Source organism: Erithacus rubecula (assembly GCF_903797595.1).
Source record: "Erithacus rubecula genome assembly, chromosome: 22".
NCBI classification, from domain to species: Eukaryota; Metazoa; Chordata; class Aves; order Passeriformes; family Muscicapidae; genus Erithacus; species Erithacus rubecula.
Window position 1 is genome coordinate 2,864,230 of NC_136674.1, and position 20,312 is coordinate 2,884,541.

At 53.1% G+C, this 20,312-nt stretch overlaps 1 protein-coding gene across 1 annotated transcript in view; it reads right to left on the reverse strand.

Moving 5' to 3' along the window:
* Positions 1–19,332, reverse strand: part of DOC2B (double C2 domain beta) — a 28,552-nt gene extending 9,220 nt beyond the window's left edge. The window contains exons 1-4 of the mRNA XM_079324871.1: positions 18,783–19,332; positions 9,803–9,882; positions 4,949–5,023; positions 1,887–1,996 (exon numbers count right to left, since the gene is read on the reverse strand). Coding sequence (XP_079180997.1) covers positions 1,887–1,996; positions 4,949–5,023; positions 9,803–9,882; positions 18,783–19,119 — 602 coding nt within the window. The 5' untranslated portion in view covers positions 19,120–19,332. The remainder of the gene's footprint in view (positions 1–1,886; positions 1,997–4,948; positions 5,024–9,802; positions 9,883–18,782) is intronic.
* Positions 19,333–20,312: the final 980 nt, after the last annotated feature.

Below are 20,312 nucleotides of genomic sequence, written 5' to 3' on the forward strand. Positions count from 1 at the left end.
ACCCTGCAGAGCATCACCCCCAGCTCTGCCCCTGCCCACCTGAATGCACAGCCTGAACCAACAAAATCAAACAGCAAAACAAAGGCTCACACTCTGTCGAGTTGGACAGTGATTCACAGATGCCTCCAGCTTTCTCACAAAAATCTCAGCCCTGAGAGGAGCCCAGAACTCCCCTGAGGGGATTTTCTGTGAGAGCTGGGCATGAAGAGGTTAAACCCAAAGCAGCTCTGCAGGCAGAGTTCTAAAGCTGATGTGCAGCAGCTCCTCAGTGGCTTCCCCAGCCCAGGCTGGCTGAAAATGAGGTGGTTGGGAAGGATAAGGAGTGCACAGGAAGAAACAGAAATAATAGGAAGATCTTTGAATGTAAAACCTGAAGAAGGAATAGAAATGATAGCAAGTTTTGATATAGAAGAAAAGAATTGCTGAGCCAGTCTTACTCTGTAACTAAGAAGGCAAAGTGAGTTGGAAGGGGCTTTTATGACTCTGAGCAAAGGATAAACCCACCTCAAACAAAAGATGTTTTTACCAAGCAAAAAGAATTTCACAGATAAACAAAAGTAGAGAAAAGATCTCCAAATTTGCCACTGCAAGAAAACTGAAAAACAACTCCTTGCTTAAACTGCAACACACTAACTTTTTGTGACATGAATATGATAATGTCAGTAATTATGATAGGATATAGGTAATAGCAAAGATATTGATTGGTTGTCATGTTTTAAAATGCTCTGTAATTAAAAATATAAGCCCTACTGTGGGAGGAATAGGACTTTTGGGCAATAAATTAATATGATGATGTATAAGTTGCTTTGTTGTTTGATTTTTACCTTTAGTTATACATTTTAAGACTACTGTTTATGTGATCATGCATTTCTTTATTGGTGGTTTTATGCTGTTTATGAGCTTTGTATGAGTTTTTTAGAAGTGATGACTGGTGGTTGTTTAAAGCTTTGCTGCTTTTATTCTAGGTTCTTTAATTTAGGTGTTTTGTTTTTTACTCTTTTTTTTTTTTTAATTTAGCACAGTTTGTTTTAGCAGCTTTGAAGGGTTTTAACAAGTTGTTGAAAAACACTTAAAAATGGTTCATCTAATCTAAACTAAGAAATATACAGAAAACAGCTAAGTGTGTGAAGGAACAGTAAAATATGCAGAAAAACAACTAGGCAGCAAAAAAATGGAGAAAAGCAGTTAAATATAATTTGGCTGGTGCACACAATACAGAGCAAGGCCTGGACTTGTTCAGGAATGTCCACTGTGGCCCAAAATTGTTCAGTATTGAGAGGAATGTTGGATTTTGTCTTTACAAACAAGCTGTGGGTCTGCTGGTGGATAAAACCAGCACTGAGAGATAAAAGAAACAATGGGATGGATTCCACTCATTGATGAATGGAAAAAGATATTTGCATTTACAAACAAACTGCAGGTTTGCTGATAAATGAAATTGGATATTGGAAGGTGAGAGAAGCAATGGGGAATAACTATAAATTCTGTAAGGATTAAAAATTAAAAGGGGGGGTTGTGCATTAGAGGGGAATCTTAGGAAAAACTGAATTCTGTAAGAATTAAAAGTTAAAAGGGGGGGTTGTGCATTAGAGGGGAATCTTAGGAAAACTATGAATTCAGTAAGAATTAAAAATTAAAAGGGGGGGTTATTCATTAAAGGGGAGTGTAAAGTATGAGATGTTCTGGGCAGTCTGTGCCTCTCAAGTACCTTCACCAGTGGGGAAAAACAAAGAGAAATTGGGATAAAAAGGAGGCTGAGTCCTCCAAAAATCTGAGATCCCAAGGGAACACCCCGTGGCCTTTCCCTTTACTGAAATAAAGCAGAAAGGGCTCCTCTGTGTGTTTTTTGGGATAAGCTCAGGTGTTGGTGGTTTTTCCACACCCACCGCAGCGTCTTGCGGATCATGTCCTCGTCGGTGATGCCGTAGTAGGTCAGGGTCTCATTCCAGGTGGGGTTCAGGGTGTTCCTCAGCGTTTTGGTTCTCAGCTTGTTTGCCTGTGTTATGAGTGAGAAACAAAAAAGGCTCATTCAGCAAAATTTAGGTTGGTTTGTTGTGTATAGAGGGAGCAAAGCGGCGCTGGGGAATGGGGGGGGGGGGTCGCCGCCCACTCCACGCTCCTCCAAAATTGGGTTTGCAGATTCTCCTTAAGCATGGTTTCTCCTTGTCATCAATAATTTTGGGGTTTTTTGCTGGCATAGTTCTGCCAGGTAAGCAGTGGTGGTTGAATAAAGTCTCTGGGTGATAGTCAGGTCTCAGAGATAACCATCTGGTCTTGGCAGATAAAAACCAGCAAAAATGGGGAAGTCTGGGCTTTGTAGATAGGCAGTATTGATCAAACAAAGGCAGGAAGTCTGATTTTGCAAAATCTATCAGATTATCAGAATGATTGTGCAAACTGGTAGTAGATACAATTTATTTACAAAAGATAATCATAACAGGGGGATTTAAAACAAAACTCTTTAATCATATATTTTCCTCTATCTAGTGTTCATGCTTCGCTTCAGACCTTCGTATTCTGGTTTATACAAACCCCAATACTTCTATGATTAACACAAATCTTTTATCAATTATCACACCTGGAAAAGCAAAGGAGGTGGGGGTCAGTGGGATCAGCCTTTGGTCAGCACAGAAAACCCACTTTGGAGAGGAAGGGGCAATGGATGTCACTGTTCTGCCCCATACTCGATGGGGTGGCCCAAATCCACCCCTAATCCAGCAAAACCAGAGGGGCAAAACACAGCAAATCACTCATCTCCAAACCATCCTGCATTCTGGAAACAGCCAGCAAAATGGGAGCCTTGGCAGAAGCACAGACCAGGCTTTCATTTAAGCAGTAGGAGAGTAAGGGAGGGGAAAAAAAAAATCCTTTCTGGATTAAATAAAAAATGCTGATTTGCTGTTCTGGCTGTTTGTTTGCACTCCTGTTCCCAGCACAACTCTTGATCCTGCCTGACTCCAAACAACTTCCTTGACAGGTGTTTTGTCAGCACCAGCAGCTCTGCTGAGCAGCAGGGTGGGGACAGCAGGGTTTGTGTCCCTGCATGGATGGGACACCCTGGCACAGCCACTCCCCAGCTCAGGGGACACTTATCACTCATCCCTGAGTCCCCCTCACTTCTGGAAAGGGGCTGAGGCTGCAGGCTGGGTTTTACCACCAGGCTCCCAGCCTGGCACAGCAGCAATTTTCCCTCTAATTAGGTGTCAGACGACTCAATCCCTGCCTCAGCTGCTGCTGGGCATAAGGAACTCTCAACACATCAACAGCTCCAAGTTGTTTTGTGGATCTTTGTGGGAAGCTGCTGCATTCCCCACCCTGGATTCACCAGCCCTGAGTGACCAGACAGCAGGGAAAGAGCCCCAGTGGCTGCTCAGATCTGTGGGTACCATCCTAATCCCTAGGGATGCAGGGATTGGGAAGGGAAGTGGGTTTAGGAACATGATGGACATCACCAGCTGCTAAAGCTGCCCTGGGAAGGGGCAGGAGTGAGATCAGAGGAGCTGAGCCCTGGGAATGCCTTTTTCTCCCATCTGGAGTGATCAGGAGTCAGCAACCAGCTCTGTGTGGGGAATGAATCCAGCCCTGCTCCCACACCCACGGGTGCCTGAGAGCCCAAATCTGGGGCAGAAGCACCCAAAGGGCTCAGGGACACTGCAGGAACAGCCAGCCCAGCACAGACCCACAGAGCTGCTCCCTGTGCCAGGGCAGATCCGGGCAGTGCTGCTTGGAACAAAGCACAGCCTGCAGCAGCCCAGGGGCACAGGAGAGGGTCCCCCCTGGATCTGCAGCTCCTGTGTCCCCTCCCCTCCTGCCTCCCCACCAGCTCCAGCAGAAATGCTAATCGATGGATCTGCACAACATGGGAATTGCTGATAATCTCTGATGGAAGCGCTCCCGGCTCTGTTTGCAGCGGAAACTCGGAGCGTGGTTAAAACCTCCCTCTGCCCTGCACATCAGGAATTAATCCAACTGAGCTTAACAAGCAAATACACCTCCCTCCCCCCAAAAAAAGGTCTTTCCCTTCGTGTGGAATAAGAGTGCAATTAATATTCCTAACACACACATCGAGCATTTAAATTCCACATCCCAGTCACTTACACCCAGCTCTCACCACACATCAATATCTTTAATTACTCTTCTCTCCAGCAAGTGCTGAACCTAAGGAGATGGAAATATTTCCCTTATGATTTATACTCTGTTTTATTATGATCTGAGGGGTTTTAAATGCGAAAGAATAAGGGCAAAAAAAAGAAAGGAAATTAATTTGTTTATAGCTGAGATTATTTCACTTGGGGCTTCCCAGGGGCTCCTGGAATGCATCATTCCCATCCTGGGCTCCCAAGGTAAGGAATCAGGGCTGGTACCTGGCTGCCAGCCAGTGGTTTCCCAGAAAAGGCATTTTCCATCCTTATAAGGATGGATTCAACCCCAGTTCTTACCTCCTGCTCTTTCTGAGCATCTGGAATTTAATGGTTAGTTTTAGGTTGTGAACCACTAAGATTTTCCAGTTGGTCTAAAGCAAATGGGTGAAAATGAAGAAGAACTTGACATCCAGTTCCATACAACTGAAAACTCCCTGACATGGGATCCTGTGATCCTCTGATACTGCAAATCAAATAATCTGACTCTGAAATATAGCACAAACTAGTTCAGGGACAGGGGTGTGTCTTATTTTTAAGACAATTACTGAAAGCCCAAGGTCAGCAACATGGATTATATGTTCTAGAATTTTTTTTTGCAGTTAATACTTTATTTCTTGGGGGAAAAAAGAAATTGCACAGATAATATAACTGGGATTTTATCATACTATATCAGATTTCTTTTGGGATTCAAGCTACTGTTCACTCATGAGATTCAAGGTCTGGGTGCAGCAGCTCACAGCCCCTGGGGTTTCCAAGGAAAAGCTGCAGCCCCAAGAAAAGGAAGGAGAAGTGAAAAGGTTTCTCACCTTGCTGGCTCCAGGGAGCAAGTGCAGCTTGACATAAGGATCAGCCAAACCATTGTGGTCCATTGGCTTCAGGCCCTGGAGAGGGAACAGCAAGAAAAGCAGGAATCAGGATAGCAGTGGGATGCTGGGCAGGCAGGGTGACCTCCCTGAGCCCATCCTGCCCCCCTGGGCTGGTCCATGGAGCAGCTGTGGCTTCCCCAGGACTGGGGAAGGAGGATTCTGCAGGATCCAGGCTCAGGATTCCCATCTGTGCATCCCAGGAGGGGCTGGGAGCTCCTCACCTGCACGTGGCACCATCCCCTCCTCCCTCCTGGCAGCCAACTCTGCCACCCTCATCACGATTAATTTGGGGGTGAAGAAAACCAGCACAGTGATTTCCCAGCTTTGAAATTACAGGGTTCTGTCATTTAATAATTGCTTCTGAGCAAACACACACCTCTGCTGTTGTGGTGCCACTTCCAAGCACTCCCAGAGGGTGTGATAGCACCTACCTACTCCCACTTAGCAAGGAAGAGCAGCTCCAGGCCAGGGGGAGGCTGGTGCCAGCCAAATGCTGTGTTCACTGAGAAATCTGGGTTTTGCAGCAGCACCAATCCAAGGAAACACTCACTGTGGCCATCCCTGGTGGGTTTTCTACAAGACCCTCACAGCTCTTGAAGGATGGTGTGGATCAGGTTTGTTTTAGTGATGCCCTGCAGAGGGAGGGCACAAGCTGTGCCACCTGAAAATTATCCAGGGGTGAAGCACAAACCCAGCTCAAAGCCTCACCTGCACACACTGCATGGAAAAAAACTCTACAGGTCAGGGAAGCAAGTCAGGAGCGTGAGAAATGGAGCTTAATATTCACCAGCCCTAAGCAGAAATGAGAATGACTCCATGGTGGAAGCCCTTGGATTATTTCCAGCCTGGCTGTGGGATCCCTGCAGGAATTACTGCTGGGCTGGCTGAAGGCAATCCTGTGGCTGAATCAGAGCAGGGCTTCTCTGCAGAGCTACCCATCCAATCCTGGCTCCAGCCTGGGCATGGGGACAAGGCTGGGGGGTGCTGAAAAGTCCTCACACCCTTTTTGTGAGCAGCAGAGTGCCTGGATAATGAGTGTGTGCAGCTGCCAGGGATCCACAGCAGGGAAACGTTTGTATGGACTGCTGGTGGAATGGCTGGGTGCAGAAGGAATGCAATCACCCAGGATTTGGGCAAATCCAGGAGAGGAATGCTTGGGGAATCACTTCCATGCTTCACAGAAAGGGAATAACTCACCCAGCCTGACCCACAGCACCACAGGACCCTCTCTGAGCTGCAGAGTTTTGTCCAGGATGCTCCTGACCTTGGGAGTGTGTCTGATTTGGAGCAAGGGCTCTGCTACAGAGACAAACCTGCTGCCCTGGGGCAAGGGAGGCCAAATGGTGCCCAGCAAAGAGGATTTTGCTCCACAGCAAGCCAAAAGGATAAAAACATCAGCAGTGAATGGAGGTGAAAGGGCTGTGCCTTAAGGGCTGTGATTTTTTCGGGGTGATGTCTCTGGTGCAGGAGATGATGAGGGTGGGGCAGACAGGGCAGGGAGGGCTGGGCTGCCCCCAGACTCTGGAGGGAATTTCCTGCACAATCCACTTGTGCTCCTCCCAACTTCCCTGGTCAGAGGTGCCCAACCTGCCCGGGCTGCACAGCAAATAAAATCAGAACCAAGCAGGCAGATTCCCAGGAAAATGGATGGAGAATGACAGGCAGCTCTGTAATTCACCCATCAATTCAGCTCAATTAAATTACCTTCTGAGAAGGCTATTAAAGGCTTTTTTAATAGATGTGTTATGGAAGATGGAGTGACAGGAGCCTGGAAAATGGCTCCTAATGTCACGTCTACCTCCCTCCCGTGTCACTTGATACGTGTTTGGCACAAACAGCTGAATTTAACAGGGCTCTGCTTTGCAGGGCTGCTCTTTGGGGGGATGATCCCTCCCACAGGGAGCACCCATATTGCTTCCCCTGCCTGGAGGGACCACCAGCCTGGGCCCAAGAAGGATGAGAGGCACAGAGGGACAAGGCACAGATCCAGCTGGGGCATCTCCCTGGCTCCAGCTATTCCTGCTGCTGCACTCATTTATGGAGCTGAGATTAAGTTTCATCTTTTCCCTTCCTCTACCCAACCCCAAAAATCTCTGCTGCAGTCCTACAGAAACCTCCAGCTCCCTGCATCCCAGGCTCTGCCAGCTGCTGCCCGTGCCAGTGACATTTAGCTAATCAATAGGATTTAATTACAACTCAGGCTAATCGGGCAGCCGATTAATGCCACGCTGGAGGCGTCCAGAAATCACAGGAGATGGAATCCTTCCATCCTTCACCCCACAACGAGCTGCCTGCCCAAAAACCAGCCTGGATCATCCCCAGGCTGGATTCTGAAAGGGGGGCAAACTGCATTTCCACCCTGAGAGCCCAGAGGAGGCAGACAGCTGGAGGAATTTCCCTGCAGTGATAAATATTTATGAGTCAATACATAAGTAATGCTCAGTGCAGACCTCCAGCACTCTCCTTCTGGAAGGGAGGGGACAGCCAAATGCTCAGTGGGGTGGAAACTCCTGGGTGTTTTCTGAGAGGTGCAAGGAGAGCAGCCCAAGGATGCTGCAACAGGGGCCAGGAGCTCCTTCACCATTGCCCTACAGCTCCCTAAGGCTTGCACCTTTCACCCAAAAACTGGAGACCTCTGAAGTTGTAGGATAGCACAGCCTGCTGTGTCTGTGCTGCTGTATGACCCTATAAATCCCCTATAGCACTGAGACCCTCAATGAAGCTATGGCATGGCAGGGCACATAAAATTTTTTCTGTCCTATTTTCTGGAGGGCGTGATGCCCAGCACACCCCAGCTCTGCCCCACACAGGACAGCAGAGATCCACACAACCCCAGGGAAAACCCTCCTGCCAGCCTGGCTGCTCCTGCAGTCCAGGAAGGAGCTTCCACAGTGCCCTGATTTATTCTCCTATTGATCTGAGCTGAGCTACAACACGTCTGAGCTCAGCCGTGCCTGAAGTGTGACAGGCGGGGCTGCTGCCAGCACTGAGAGCCATCAGGGCGAGGTGGCTGCTGCCAGCCTGGCTGCTCCTGCCTTTCCCTGCCTCCTCCTGGCTTTTCCTGGCTGCTCCTGCCTGTTCCTGACTGCTCCTGCCTGCTCCTCCTCGTTCTTATCTGCTTTTGCCTGTTCCTGCCTCTCGTTGCCTGTCACCACCTGGTGACACCCAGAATATCTCACAAATCCTGCTGAGAACTTCCACCCCTCAGCAATTCCCAGGCACAGCACCAGGGTGAATTCCCACGTGGAGTGACTGTCCCAGCCTGCAGCAGCTCAGGGCTGCACAGCAGGGAATTGTTGGTGGAGCACAACAGGTTGGATTGAACCTGCTGCTGGTGCCTGCTCCCCAGGAGCTGATAACGGGACTCGTCGGGACCATCAGCAGATTTAAAAAAAAAATAGAGAGAAGTAAAAGAAAAGCAGAGAGGGAGGTTGTTTGGGGTTATCAGAGAGAAAGAAAAACGTGTCTCACGTGGCTGAAATAGCCCAGGTTTGAATGGCTGCTGGCAGCAAAAGAGGCTGCAGGAGCTGCTGGAGTTGGGCACATCCTGAGGGTGTTTTTCCTGGAGGGAAACAGGTGCCAGACCTGGGTAAATGCAATCCCAGCACTCCTGGGGCTTTTCCCCCATCTCCTCCTCTCCAGCTCTACTCATAACAGCCCCAGAGCCAGCAGTGGGGTCCTGGCCCTTACCTTTCTGTAGTCAAGTTTTGGCAGCTTTCCCCAGGCGAGAGATGAAATGAGAGCGAGCAGATGGCAATGTAAATAAAAGAGAAAAATGGGAGAATGAGAGCAGAATGGAAATGAACAGGACTCGAGAGCTTGAATGTCAGGGTGGCCAGGGGGGGCTCTGGGGTACCCCCACACCCCTGGGAGGGCACAGCAGGGACCAGGGCTCTCCTTTGTCAGCCCTGCCTGTGCTCCTGCTGCTCTGAGATTTATCAGTCGCTGCCCAGAGCTCTCCTTCCTCCCTGCCTTCCACCCACTCCAAGCCCAATTAGAAATCTCCTCCTTGGCACCGCTTCCGTGTGCGCCGAGGGAAGCCTGACCCAGAGGCTGCTGTGGATTCACAGGAGACAGGGAGGGAGGCAAAGCCCAGCAAAGGGCTCAGCCCTGCCCTGCCTATGCCAGGAGCAGCTCCAGGAGCGCTGGGGCAGATCGCCCATCCTCCAAATCCAGCTTTGTGCTTGTGTTCTGGACATGGAGAACGCTGAGGTGGGGGCTGCAAATAAACCACGGAGGGGAGAGGAGCATCCTCTGAAGGCAAACAGAGTGGTCTGACCCTCTGGGGCTCAGTTCACAGCCTCTCCTGCCTTCTGTAAAAACCCTCCATCCCTTCCCAAGATCTGCAGAATTAAGGATTTTTCCCCACCCCATCCCACCTGGGATCCCCCGTTTCTCTGGGTGATGTAGAGAGGAGCCCGGCAGCCCCAGCAGCACCTTCCACTGGCCCCAAAGCAGAACCAGGGCTTAAATTGCCAGTTCTGCTCCCAAATGTGCAAGAAGCCCCTAATTGCCTCAATCAGGCAGACGGCGAAGGCGCTGAGGCGCAGCACTCGGGACCGTGATTAGCAGCGTTTAAAAGAGCCATTTATAACCCGGCAGCCGGTCACAGCAAATAACAACACGGGGATGGGCTGCTCTGAACAGCATCAATCCCTGCCCGTCACGGGGTGTGAGTGCTGGAGGGGAAGGAGCGGGCACAGGGATGGGGTTTGGGCTGGGAGCTGATGGGACCAGGGATGCTCGGCACTGTTTGGGTCAGTTTTCCAGCCCTTGCTGTCCCCACAGCAGTACCTTGGCCTTGTTGATGGTGCAGTGGAGAGCGTTGTTCTCCTGGTCGTAGAGCAAACTGAAATCCAGCGTCCCCAGCGCGGCTGCAAGGGAGGAGAGATGGATTAACCAGCAGCACCCGGCAGGCACGGGCTGCTCCCCCTCTGAGCACGAAAGGAGGGCATGGAGATGCTCAAGAACCGGCTGCAGACATTATAAAACACAAAGATTCCTGCTGGGAGCCCTGTTATGAAACGTGGCTCCATGCTGGGCCATTCCCAGTTGGCTGGGAGAGGGGTGAGAGGGATGGGTGGATGCAGCTCGCCCAGCACTGCAGCCACAGGCTTTGCTTCCCTGGGCTTCCACCTGGATTATCCCATCCCTCAGCAGCTTCCTGTCCCCCTGGAGAATCAGGGTGTCCCCCGGGAAGATTTGGGAATGGCTGGGACACAGCTGAGAGCTGCTGCTGGCACATCCTCCCCTCCAGCGCCGCTGGCATTCCCAGAACGTGTATTTGTATAGTGACACCTTCAAACAAATGAGCCACCAGTGGGATCCCTTCCCAGCTCCAATCTGGCTGCAAACTGTAAATTAAACCCAGTGAGGATGGAAATACTTTCCTGGTTAAAATGAAAAACACCAACAGCTTTTAATCAGCTCCGTGTTCCCTTATGGCACCCGCAGGATCCAGGAGCAGCAGCGTCTCCTGGGATGGGGCAGAACAAAACCAGAGGAGCCTCAGCAGCAAAAGTCCTTTTGATTTGAGAAATTCTTTCCCTTTGGATGATCTGAGCATGTCTCACTAATCCCAAGCAGAGGAAAAGCCTTAAAAAGACAGGCTTCCCAAAAACATGGCTTAACCTCCTCCAGGGCTCCCAGGCATGATTTGCACACCAAAGGCTGGACATGGAGCAGCCTCTCTCCTGGCTCAGCCTGGAACTTCCAGGGTGGCTCTGGACACAGCAAACCCCACTTTTCCATGCCCACCTTCCCAAAAGAGTTTTGCCTGAGTGCTGCCCTGCCACCAAGCAGCATCCCACCTCTGTTTCCAAGGTAACTGCACCTTCCTGCCTTGTTCAGAAGGGGAAAAAAAATCCAAAATAAAAATCAGAACAGTTTTGCTTAATATCAAAGCAGAGTTTGCTGCCTGAGGGGGAGTTGGACAAACTTTATGGCAGGAAATAAGGTGCTTTTTTCACCCCCCCTGATAGCAGTGATAGCAGCAAGGCACCCACAGAGTTTAAGGATATTCAGGGGACTGAAACCTTTCTGCTGCAATTTCACAGTGATCTCCCAGCCCAAAGCTACAAGTTTGCCTGCTGGCACAAAAAGGCAAAAAAAAGAGAGAATAATTTCTCCCAAGCAAATATCTCGAGTTCAAAGCAGAGTAAATACCCAGAGAGAGTTCTGCCAGAATAGTGTACCCTCCTGGATGTGCAGCAATTTCACAGCACATTAGCTCCTGGTCTGGGTAAGTCACAAATCAGAGGGGGAAGATGAGGGGTGAGCCCAAACCTGCTGCACCTTGTGCCTCAAACGAGCATTTCCAGAGCAATTCCCAGCTAAACCCCCTGCTCAAAGATGGCAGTGTGAGAAAGCACCACAAACCAAGTCAGCAAAACTGCCCAAATCTGCATTTTCCACTCAAGAGCGGAAGATGAAAGCTCCAGTTTGGGAGCCTCATCATTTCCACCTGCCCTTTAATCAGCACTTCCTGCCAGCCCCACTGCCCAGCCCTCCCTGATCAAGCTGTTATTTTATTTTTATCACAGAAGGGGGCCCTCGGTTCAGCCTGCTGGATTTGGCAATTTATAAAACAAATTAAAAAGCTTGGCAGGCAAACAGAGTTGGGCCAGGAAATACTGACAAAGCCTCAGCCTGCCACAGGGGTGAGGGCAGCAGGGAGCCCTGCTCCAGCAAGACAGACTAAACCTAAAATCACCTTCAGACAGCAGCAGGAGCTTGTTCTGCAGGTGGGGGCTCAGGTCCTGCTCCCAGCTCTGGCAGTCCAAGAGCAAACATCCATCAATTCCCATTCCTCCCAGAGCTGGGAGGGCACAGACAGGAGCACAGGGCTCCAGCCCTGGAGAGGTTTTCCTCTGAGCAGAAAGGGATTTTTGTGGATGGTGAGCCTCAGTTCCCAAAGAAGGCTCTGCCCTTGGGCAGAGGGATGTAGAAACATCAGCACAACGTGTGCTAATTGCTTTAAAATATGGTTGTTTGATTAAAAAAAAAAAAGTTGGGGTTTGGCAGCTGAGGAGCTGGAGGTGAACAGTGCCACCAGAGCCAGCAGATGTCCAGGGACACATTAAGGACATGGTCCCAGTGCCACAGCCAGGGATGGAGCCAGCACAGCCCCAAGGCTGGAGCCACCCTGCACCCCACCAGAGCACCCTGAGAACCCCCAGGAGCCCCAGCCCAGCCCAGGGCTCAGCCCAGGGGCTGCACAAGCCACCAGCAGCACCCCAGCACTGCCTCACTGCAGACCCCAGCAGCACCTCCAGCCCTGGCTGGGGGAATCCTGCATCCCCAAAACCTCTAGAGCAACCCAATCCTCCTCCTTTAATTGCTTCCCCCTCCCACTGGAGATGCAGCTCGATTGTGATCTTAATTAGGGGAGCAAGTACCTAAAAGAGAAAAGGGCAGCAATTAGACTCAAAGCACTGTTACCAGGATTATTTAACTCGACTGGGCTATTCTGAACACTGCCCTCTAATCAGAGAGGCTGCAAATAAAAAAAAAATACAAATAAATGCCTTTGTCAGGCATTACAAAGGCAGCTTGGTGCTCCCCAGACAGCAGGCAGGATGTATCATTATTATTACAATTATTCTGCTCCAATGATAAAATAACCATTAGGAAAACTGAACTCATTAGCAGGTTCTGACCCTCTTTCCTCTCCATGAGCTGGGAGAGATTGATGGGAAGGTGCTGGCCAGGGCCTGGCTTTTAACACAGGATCTAAAAGGAAAAATAAATCCAACTTGCACGGGAAGGTGGCCTCTTCTCCCACTGACCTTTGGGTGTTTTGATTAATTCAGTGGGCCAGGGAATTATTAGAGGGCAGCAGAAGCAGCAGATGTGTCCATGGGCTGGGCCAGGCCCAGCCAGCAGGAATTTATTGTTTATTGCTGACATTCCAGGGTGAGGCAAGGCTGGAGGAGCTTCTATTTATACCTGGGGGATGAGAGGCAAAATGTGGTGATAAATCTGTGCCCTGCTCCCTTCCCCAGCCACTGTCCTTGCAGGCACCTGGGCTGTGCTGGGTGGCAGATCTGCTCTCTCCATAGCCTGGGATGCTCCAAGGAAAAGAGTTTTTCATCCCAAGATGTGAAAGAGGCACTGACACTCCCAGAAAAAGCTTCAGCAAAGCCTGGAAGTGATGGTGGAGCACTCTCCTCACTTTCCCAAGGCAGGTGTGACTGCCATTAGAAAACCCAGCAAAGCTCTACACCAGAAGTTGAGGTGTGCACACAAAAACCCCACTATAGAACTAATTAAAAAGAAGCCCAAAAGCCTTAAGTCCCTCTGCTTATCAGCATTGCTGCTCCCAAGATAATCTGCTCACGGATTTTGTGCCAGGGAGATCAGAGTGGAGCAGTAAAAAGACTGCTGGGGATTGTCTGGATTAGCTCCCCCTTACAGAAAGCACAGGTTCAGTAACCTTCAGACTGGGTATTTTTTAATGCACTATAAAAGATAGGTCCCTATTCTTCCATTGCTTTAATTTTCCCTTGCAATGGAGATAATTTTAAAGGTCCTGAAAGGCAGCAGGTAATTCTGTGCACTTACAGCCCCATATAAAATGTTGGTAAATGACTCCTCAGGAGGAACAGAAATTACCTCCTGCCATTTCCAAGCTGGGCTGCTGAAGAACATTTTGGTGGGTGGCTGTGTGTGTGCTCCTGCCTCCCTGGAGCCCTGACCACATCCAGAGGCACAGGATGGGGCAGAGCTCGAGGACTGGCTCTGGAAAAACCTTCAGGGTTATCCCTGGAGAACAGCACCATCAATTCCTGCAGCTGGGGCTGGGCTCACCCAGCTTTTCTCTCTTGCAACTACTCCCTGCCTGGCTGTTGGATTCTCACTTAAAATCAACAGCAATTAATATTTCTTCATTTTGGACACACTGCCAGCCCCTGGTAAGCTGTGGAGCAGGGATCTGCTTCTTCATGAGGTTGGTTGATGGATGCTCATCAGCTCTTCTGTCTTCTCCAGGAGGAGTGTTCAGAGGAACACTTATCTGCTCAGAACAGTTCAGAGATGCAATTATGTTTTACAGCACTAAATGGTCCCTGATGTCAGCAGCAATTAGACTTTCAGCAATTTCAATTTAGAGATGGCCTTCAAATCTCTCCCGCTCTCCTCCTTTAATGAAATACAGTATTGCAATTAACAACCCCCCAAAATTGCCTTCAGTGTTAAATACAAAGAGGAGAGATCTGGGAACCCCTTGAGCTCGAGGGGTGTCAGTTCTGTCTCTCCTCCTGCACCCTGGACCTGGGGAAGGTGAAGGGCAGCTGTGGCAGGAGGGAACCTCGTTATCCATCATCCCTCATTAGCACAGGAGCCAGAGGCCACAGCCCAAATGCTGCTTCCATGGATTTTGGAGGAAGGATGCCTGGACAGACCCTGCTCCCCATTGTGTTCTTGCCTCTCCTGTGCCCTGTGCTCGCCTTCAGCACTTTGGGGTGTCCCTGGCTGTGGGCAATCCCTGGGAAACCTCAGCCTGAATCACTGCTCACCAGAGCTCACCCACACTGGCACATCCCAAAAACCCATCTCTCCCTCGGGAAAGCACAGAGGAGCTAATCCAGAGTCACCCCATCCCCTGGGACACCTGGGTGTGGCTCTGCACACATTGCTCAGCTCGGGCTGTGCTCTGCTTGGCAAAGCCGTGCTCTGCTGAAATCAGTGGTGGCTTGTTTAGTTTCCTGAGTGAAAAAACTACTTCTTTTGGCCTTGTCTGGATTGAAAAGACGATTCAAAGCTTATAAATAGCAGTTGCAGCATATGCTAAGGAGCTGTGTTTCAGAAGTAAATACCCTGCTCGTTCCTCGCCGTCTCCTCTGCCTCCCCCTGTCTGGCCAAAAGCACTGCCAGGTGACTTGCAAACCCTGCAAGTTCAGACCTTCCTTCTTCTCTACGTCCTCAAGCAGCCAGTAATTAATATCTCCATGATGGCTTTGCCTGCCTAATTATCTTCTTTGCTCAAAATAAGAGTCTTCCTAAATAACTTGCGTGGCGCTGCAGGCGTCACGAGCCGCCGTGCACCAGCACTGGCCTCTCAGCTGCACTTTGGAGAAGTGGCTTTCATGCTGCTGCAGCTCCAGAGCTCAGCAGGCTGCTCTTCCATGAACAGAACTGGGCAGGTGGTGGATTTGGATGGGTTTGTGCATGTAGGAGCAGTCCCAGAGTGCTGGCAGGGGCAGGATGGGGCAGCATTTCCAGGGTTATCTGCTCCTGCTGCAGCCTGTGGCTCCCAGGGTCTCTCCTCACCTGAAAACCAGAGCCAAACACGTTTGGAGGAGGGAAGGAATTCCAGCATGACCAGAGGTTCTTTCCAAAGCCAAACAGCAGCTCAGAGAACGAGGCATTGCTCCAAGGGCTGGAAACTTGATTGCCTATTCAAGGAGGATGGCTGCTCCCTCTGGTGCTATCCCTGGCAGTGCTCCCTCACAGGGGCTGTCTCTGCTCGTGCAGAGGTTTCAGGGACCTTTAAAAACCCCTCAGGTATAAATTCCTGCTGGTGCTGTGGAGGGGAAGGTGCAGGCAGTGGAGGGGCAGCAGCGTTTGGGTGCAGTGGGTGGCGAAGGGAGGCGAGGCAGCTCCTGGCAGGTGGCACATTGCCATCTAGCTGGCATTTGCTTATTCTCCTTGCAAACCAAGTTTCCCTGGCACTGTGCTGCCTGACTGGCTGGGAAGCATCCCTGGTGGCTGGGGACCCCCAGGGACCTGCTGCTGTCACAGGGCAGCAGCCAGGGGAGCCAAAGGTGAGGTGACAGAGCCACCAGGAGTGAATTCCCCCTTCCCAGCCTCCTGCCTGGTCCTCTCAGCTTACAGCAGATGCTGATCCAACAGCACCAAACCATCCTTCTGCATCAAATACACATTTCCCTCTTCTCCTGCCTCATTCCTTCCACCTCCTCAGCAGTTCTGTTGGGGACAAACCTGCTGCAGGAAGAGTCCTGCTTTGCACAGGGCACTGATGAGTCCCTGTGCCAGGGGGTCCCAAGGGCCCTGGGATTGCAGCAGGTGCCCACCACATCCCTGCAAATCCCCACAGCAGCACTGCTGGCAGGTCTGATGAGAAGAGCTGGCTCCATGCAATTCCCAGTGATCCCAGAGCCAGCCCAGATGTCTCCACTCATTTTCTGCTGTGTTGGTTCCCTGGCCCTGTCTGCTCCCTGTCACTTGCTGCATTCAACAGGCTGCTGGAGAGGTGTCCAGAAGCACAAACCTGAGCCTCCCATGGCTGCCCCCACCTGTCCCCCCACCTCAGCCAGGTCCCTGCTCCCCTCTGGGAGGATTCCCCTGCTTCCCACACCTGGGGGCTCTCAGTTTTCCAAAACACCCATTCCATGCATGCACTCACACCCCCCACCACATCCCTGCTCCCTGCAGATGCCAAACCTGAGCCAGGCCACCCTGATGGGAGCAGGCACTGCAGTCCCCACCAGCTCCACAGACACTACAAGGTTTGCTGGTGGGGTCTGGAACACAACTCAGCAAAGGATTAAGGATCAGGGGGCAGAAAACCAGCCCAGGTTTTCACTCTGCTCACTCCCCACAGCCCTGCTGGGGTTCTGGAATCCGGGCTGGGATGGCAGCTCAGGTGCTGTGGAAAAACCCCATGCTGGAGCAGTAACTCCAGGCAGGAAAGAGCTTGGGGAAACCCAGACAATTGCTGCATTTCTCCAGGCAGGGGCAGCTCTCCTCCTCCCACCCAGCCAGCAGCAGCATCGCCTTGGTCAGAGAGGGAACCACAGGCAGGTGGGACAAACAGGAGGGAGCTGTTCCATCCTCCTCCTCCTGCCACGGCACAATCCCTCTCCCTGCACCTCTCCAGGCTGGGCTGGGAGCATCTCTGAGGAGTGAGAGAAGATGGGCCTGATAAAACCTTGATTTGTGGTGCTGCACCCAGACCCTGACATCCCCTGAACCCCCTGAGCCCCTGTGCCACCAAGGGGACTGACAGCACCAACACCCCAGCACTGTCCTGACGTGCAGCACAGGCAGGTTCTCCAGGGGACATTTAGAGCAGGTGACTAATGCAGCAGCCCTGAATCACCCTCCAGAGAAGTGGGGGAGCTCAACCACACTCCCCAGCAGAGCTGATGGCTCGAGCCAGGCTGCACAGATCCCCTCCCTGCTCCCAGGCTGGGGAAGGGGTACAGGCAGCTCTTGCCTGGATTTACAACTTGGCTGCTAACCACGAGTGACAGCCTCATCCTGCACATCGATGCCAACCAGTGTCCTCAGGGTGTCTGGGCCATCCCTTGCTGTCCCCAGAGATGTGACACCAACACTGCCACCTCCCTGGTCTGCTCCTGACAGCCAAAACCCCACCACACCTCTGGCAAAACAGCCTCAGCAGTTTTGCCTGACACCTGTTACGCTGCAAGAAACACTTCCTAACACCAGCCTGGGTGAGAGAAACACCCGCCGGCCCCGGCACGGAGCCAAGCTGCTTCCAGCATCCAGGATCCAGCATCCAGCACTGCCGACGGATAAATGCAGATTGCAGCGCCCTGGGCAATTTCCATGCAAGTCACCCAGAGAGAAGGCTGCACTCCGGAGCTCTGGGTGCTTTGGCTCCTACACAACCCCCTGGCCCTGCAGCCCGACTGCTCCGGTTCTACTGCCAGGGCGAGCAAAGACGAGGGGATAATTAGAGCAGCAAATGAGCCAAAGCCGGTTAAAGTCCCCGTTAACTGCCCGGCTGGGACAAACGCGGCTTAGCAGAGATTTCTCCCTGGCAGAGCCAGAGCTGTCGCCTCTGCACGGACAGCGTGACCCCGACACCGGCATGGGGAGAGAGGGTGTGCCAGTTTGGGGCTGGCACCCAGCGCCAGCCTGTGCAGGGACAGCCCAGAGGGGGACACAGGGACAGCCGAGGGGAGTCCTTCTTGGGGGTCTTGGGGTCACACCTTTGGCGTGTGGAATAAACGGCAGCAGCCCAGAGGCAGCGATGGCGAGGCAGGGCTGTGACATTCTGCAAAGGGGAAGAAAGCAAAGCCACCGCCTGCCCGGCGCTGGGCCCTGAGCAGCTCAGCCTCCCCCCAGGACGAGCACGCAGCAGCGCCCACTCCCTTCTCCCCGGCATCTCCCGGCTCCAAACTTTGTGCTCAGCCCCTCGCAGCATCTGGGCTGAATGGAGCCCTTGGGGTCCCTCTGACCCCGGGGGAAATCGGGTTATCCCGGTGGCCGCGGCACAGCCAGGCAGCCGCTGCCTTGCAGCTCCACGGCGCCGGGTGGGAAGGACGTTTTGGGTGGGGAGGGGTTAACCCTTGCTGCAAACACCTGCATCCACCACTACCAAAGCCTTCTGCTCCAAAGGGCCCCCTGGTCTCCCGCAGGGCGGTGAGGGATGGAGGGATGGCACGGCGGAGTTTGCCGAGGCACACACAGGGCAGGATGCCATTCCCGACAAATCTCCCCGCCGCGGAGCCGGGCGATGCCGGAGCCTCATCAGCAGGGAGGCTGGGGCAGCCAGCACCACCGAGCCGGGTTAAAAGGGTCTGAGCCCAGCTGGAGGGCTGGAGGCACGAGCAGGGACGAGGCACACAAGTGCACCAGCCACGACAGCAACTGGTGGCTCTTGGGAGACTTCCCTAGTTGGGGCTCAGCACCAGCCTGGCTGCGGCACGGACACTCCCAGGGCCCCCCTGGTTACACCTGGGGGGCTTCTCCCTGCTGCAGCCGTGCCTGCAAGACTGCCCCGCGATGGGCAAGCAGCCCTAACACCCACCCAGCAAACTCCCATGGAAACTTAGCAACTCACTGCAATCGTCGGACTCGTAGCCCTCGGGATCCACCAGCTCCTCTGGCGCTGGGCTCTTGGCCGGCTGCTCCGCGGGCGTCGCTCCGTGCGCTCCGAAGAGCTGGTCCACATCCTCCTCCTCGTCCCGGGGCGCCTGGCCCGGGCTGACCGAGGGCTGGGCGGGCGCGGGGCGCAGCGCGCTGCTGCTGCTGCGGCCGACGGCGGCGGGGAGCCCGCGGGGGAAGCGGGGGAAATAGTCGGAGATCTGCTTGATGGGCTTGATGGGGCCGGGGCAGACGTCAATGGCCATGTGCTCCTGGATGCTTATGGTCATTTTCTCTCCTTTGCGGAGTGTCATGCATGCGGCTGTCGCTGCCAAGCCCCCCCACCCCGGAGAAGCCCGGACCGTGCGGGAGAGGGAAGTTTCGGCCGGGGGATGCGCAGGGGGCTGGGGAGGGAGGCTCGGGCCGGTCCCTTACGTGGTTGTCGCGCCCTGCGCCTCGGTGGCCGCACGCATGCTGCTGCTGCTGGGCTCGCACAGCCCCCGATGCTGCCAGCGCTGCCGGGGAATAAATGAGCGAGACGGAGAGACGGATAAGAGGCAGGGGGTGGGCTCTCGGGTGATGTCACCAGCTAGCAACAAAGCGGTGCCCAGCAGCGGAGGAATGAGGGCTGGGGCCGGCCTGGCCACACGGCCACCGCCGCGGGCAGCCCGCTGGCCGAGCCCCTTCCCCAGCACAGCCCCCGAACCCAGCCGGGGGCGGCCGGCAGGACTCGGGGTGATGGGCAGTGCGGAGGTGGGCTTGGGTTTGTCTCCCTGGCAAAGCGGGGCTGGTGCCTGGCAGAGCCCTTCGGGGGGCTGAGGTCACCGGGCAGGGTCAGGGGACATCGTCCTGCTGGGTGGGGATGTGGAGAGGGACAGCGACAGCACCCAGGGATGGTGCAAGCCCCTAGGGACAGTGACAATCCCTAGGGACAGTGACAGACCCCAGGGATTCTGATAGCACCCAGGGATGGGGACAGCCCCCAGGGATTCTGACAGCACCCAGGGATGGGGACAGCCCCCAGGGAGAGTGACAGCCCCCATGCCCTCCAGATCCCTCTCAGGGAGATGCTGTGCCACATCCTGAGCCAGGGATGTGGCACAGGGACAGCCCTGACTCCTGCTGCCCCAGCTCACAGCAATGTCCCCTCCAGAGCTCAGCACCAGCATCTTCTGGAACTGGGATCACACCAGGGACTGAAGTGACACGTCCCCTGCTCGTGGCCTGGGGGGCACAGCCCCTGCCATAGAGCTGTGCAGCATCACAGGGGAGAGAGGGATAGGATGGGCATGGCCAGGGCTCAGTGCCACTGTGGCCACACTCAGCACCTCTCCTGCTCCTGCCTGGGCATGGCCAGGGACCCAGCACCAGCCAGGACAGGGAGCAGCTCCTGCCACAGCCTCCCTGGAAAATGCTGAGCTGGGCTTTGCTCAGGGGGGTTGGTCTCAAACTGGTTTACTCACTTCCCCCTGTGTTCAAATCAGTAAATCTGTGGTTTCATAAGCTA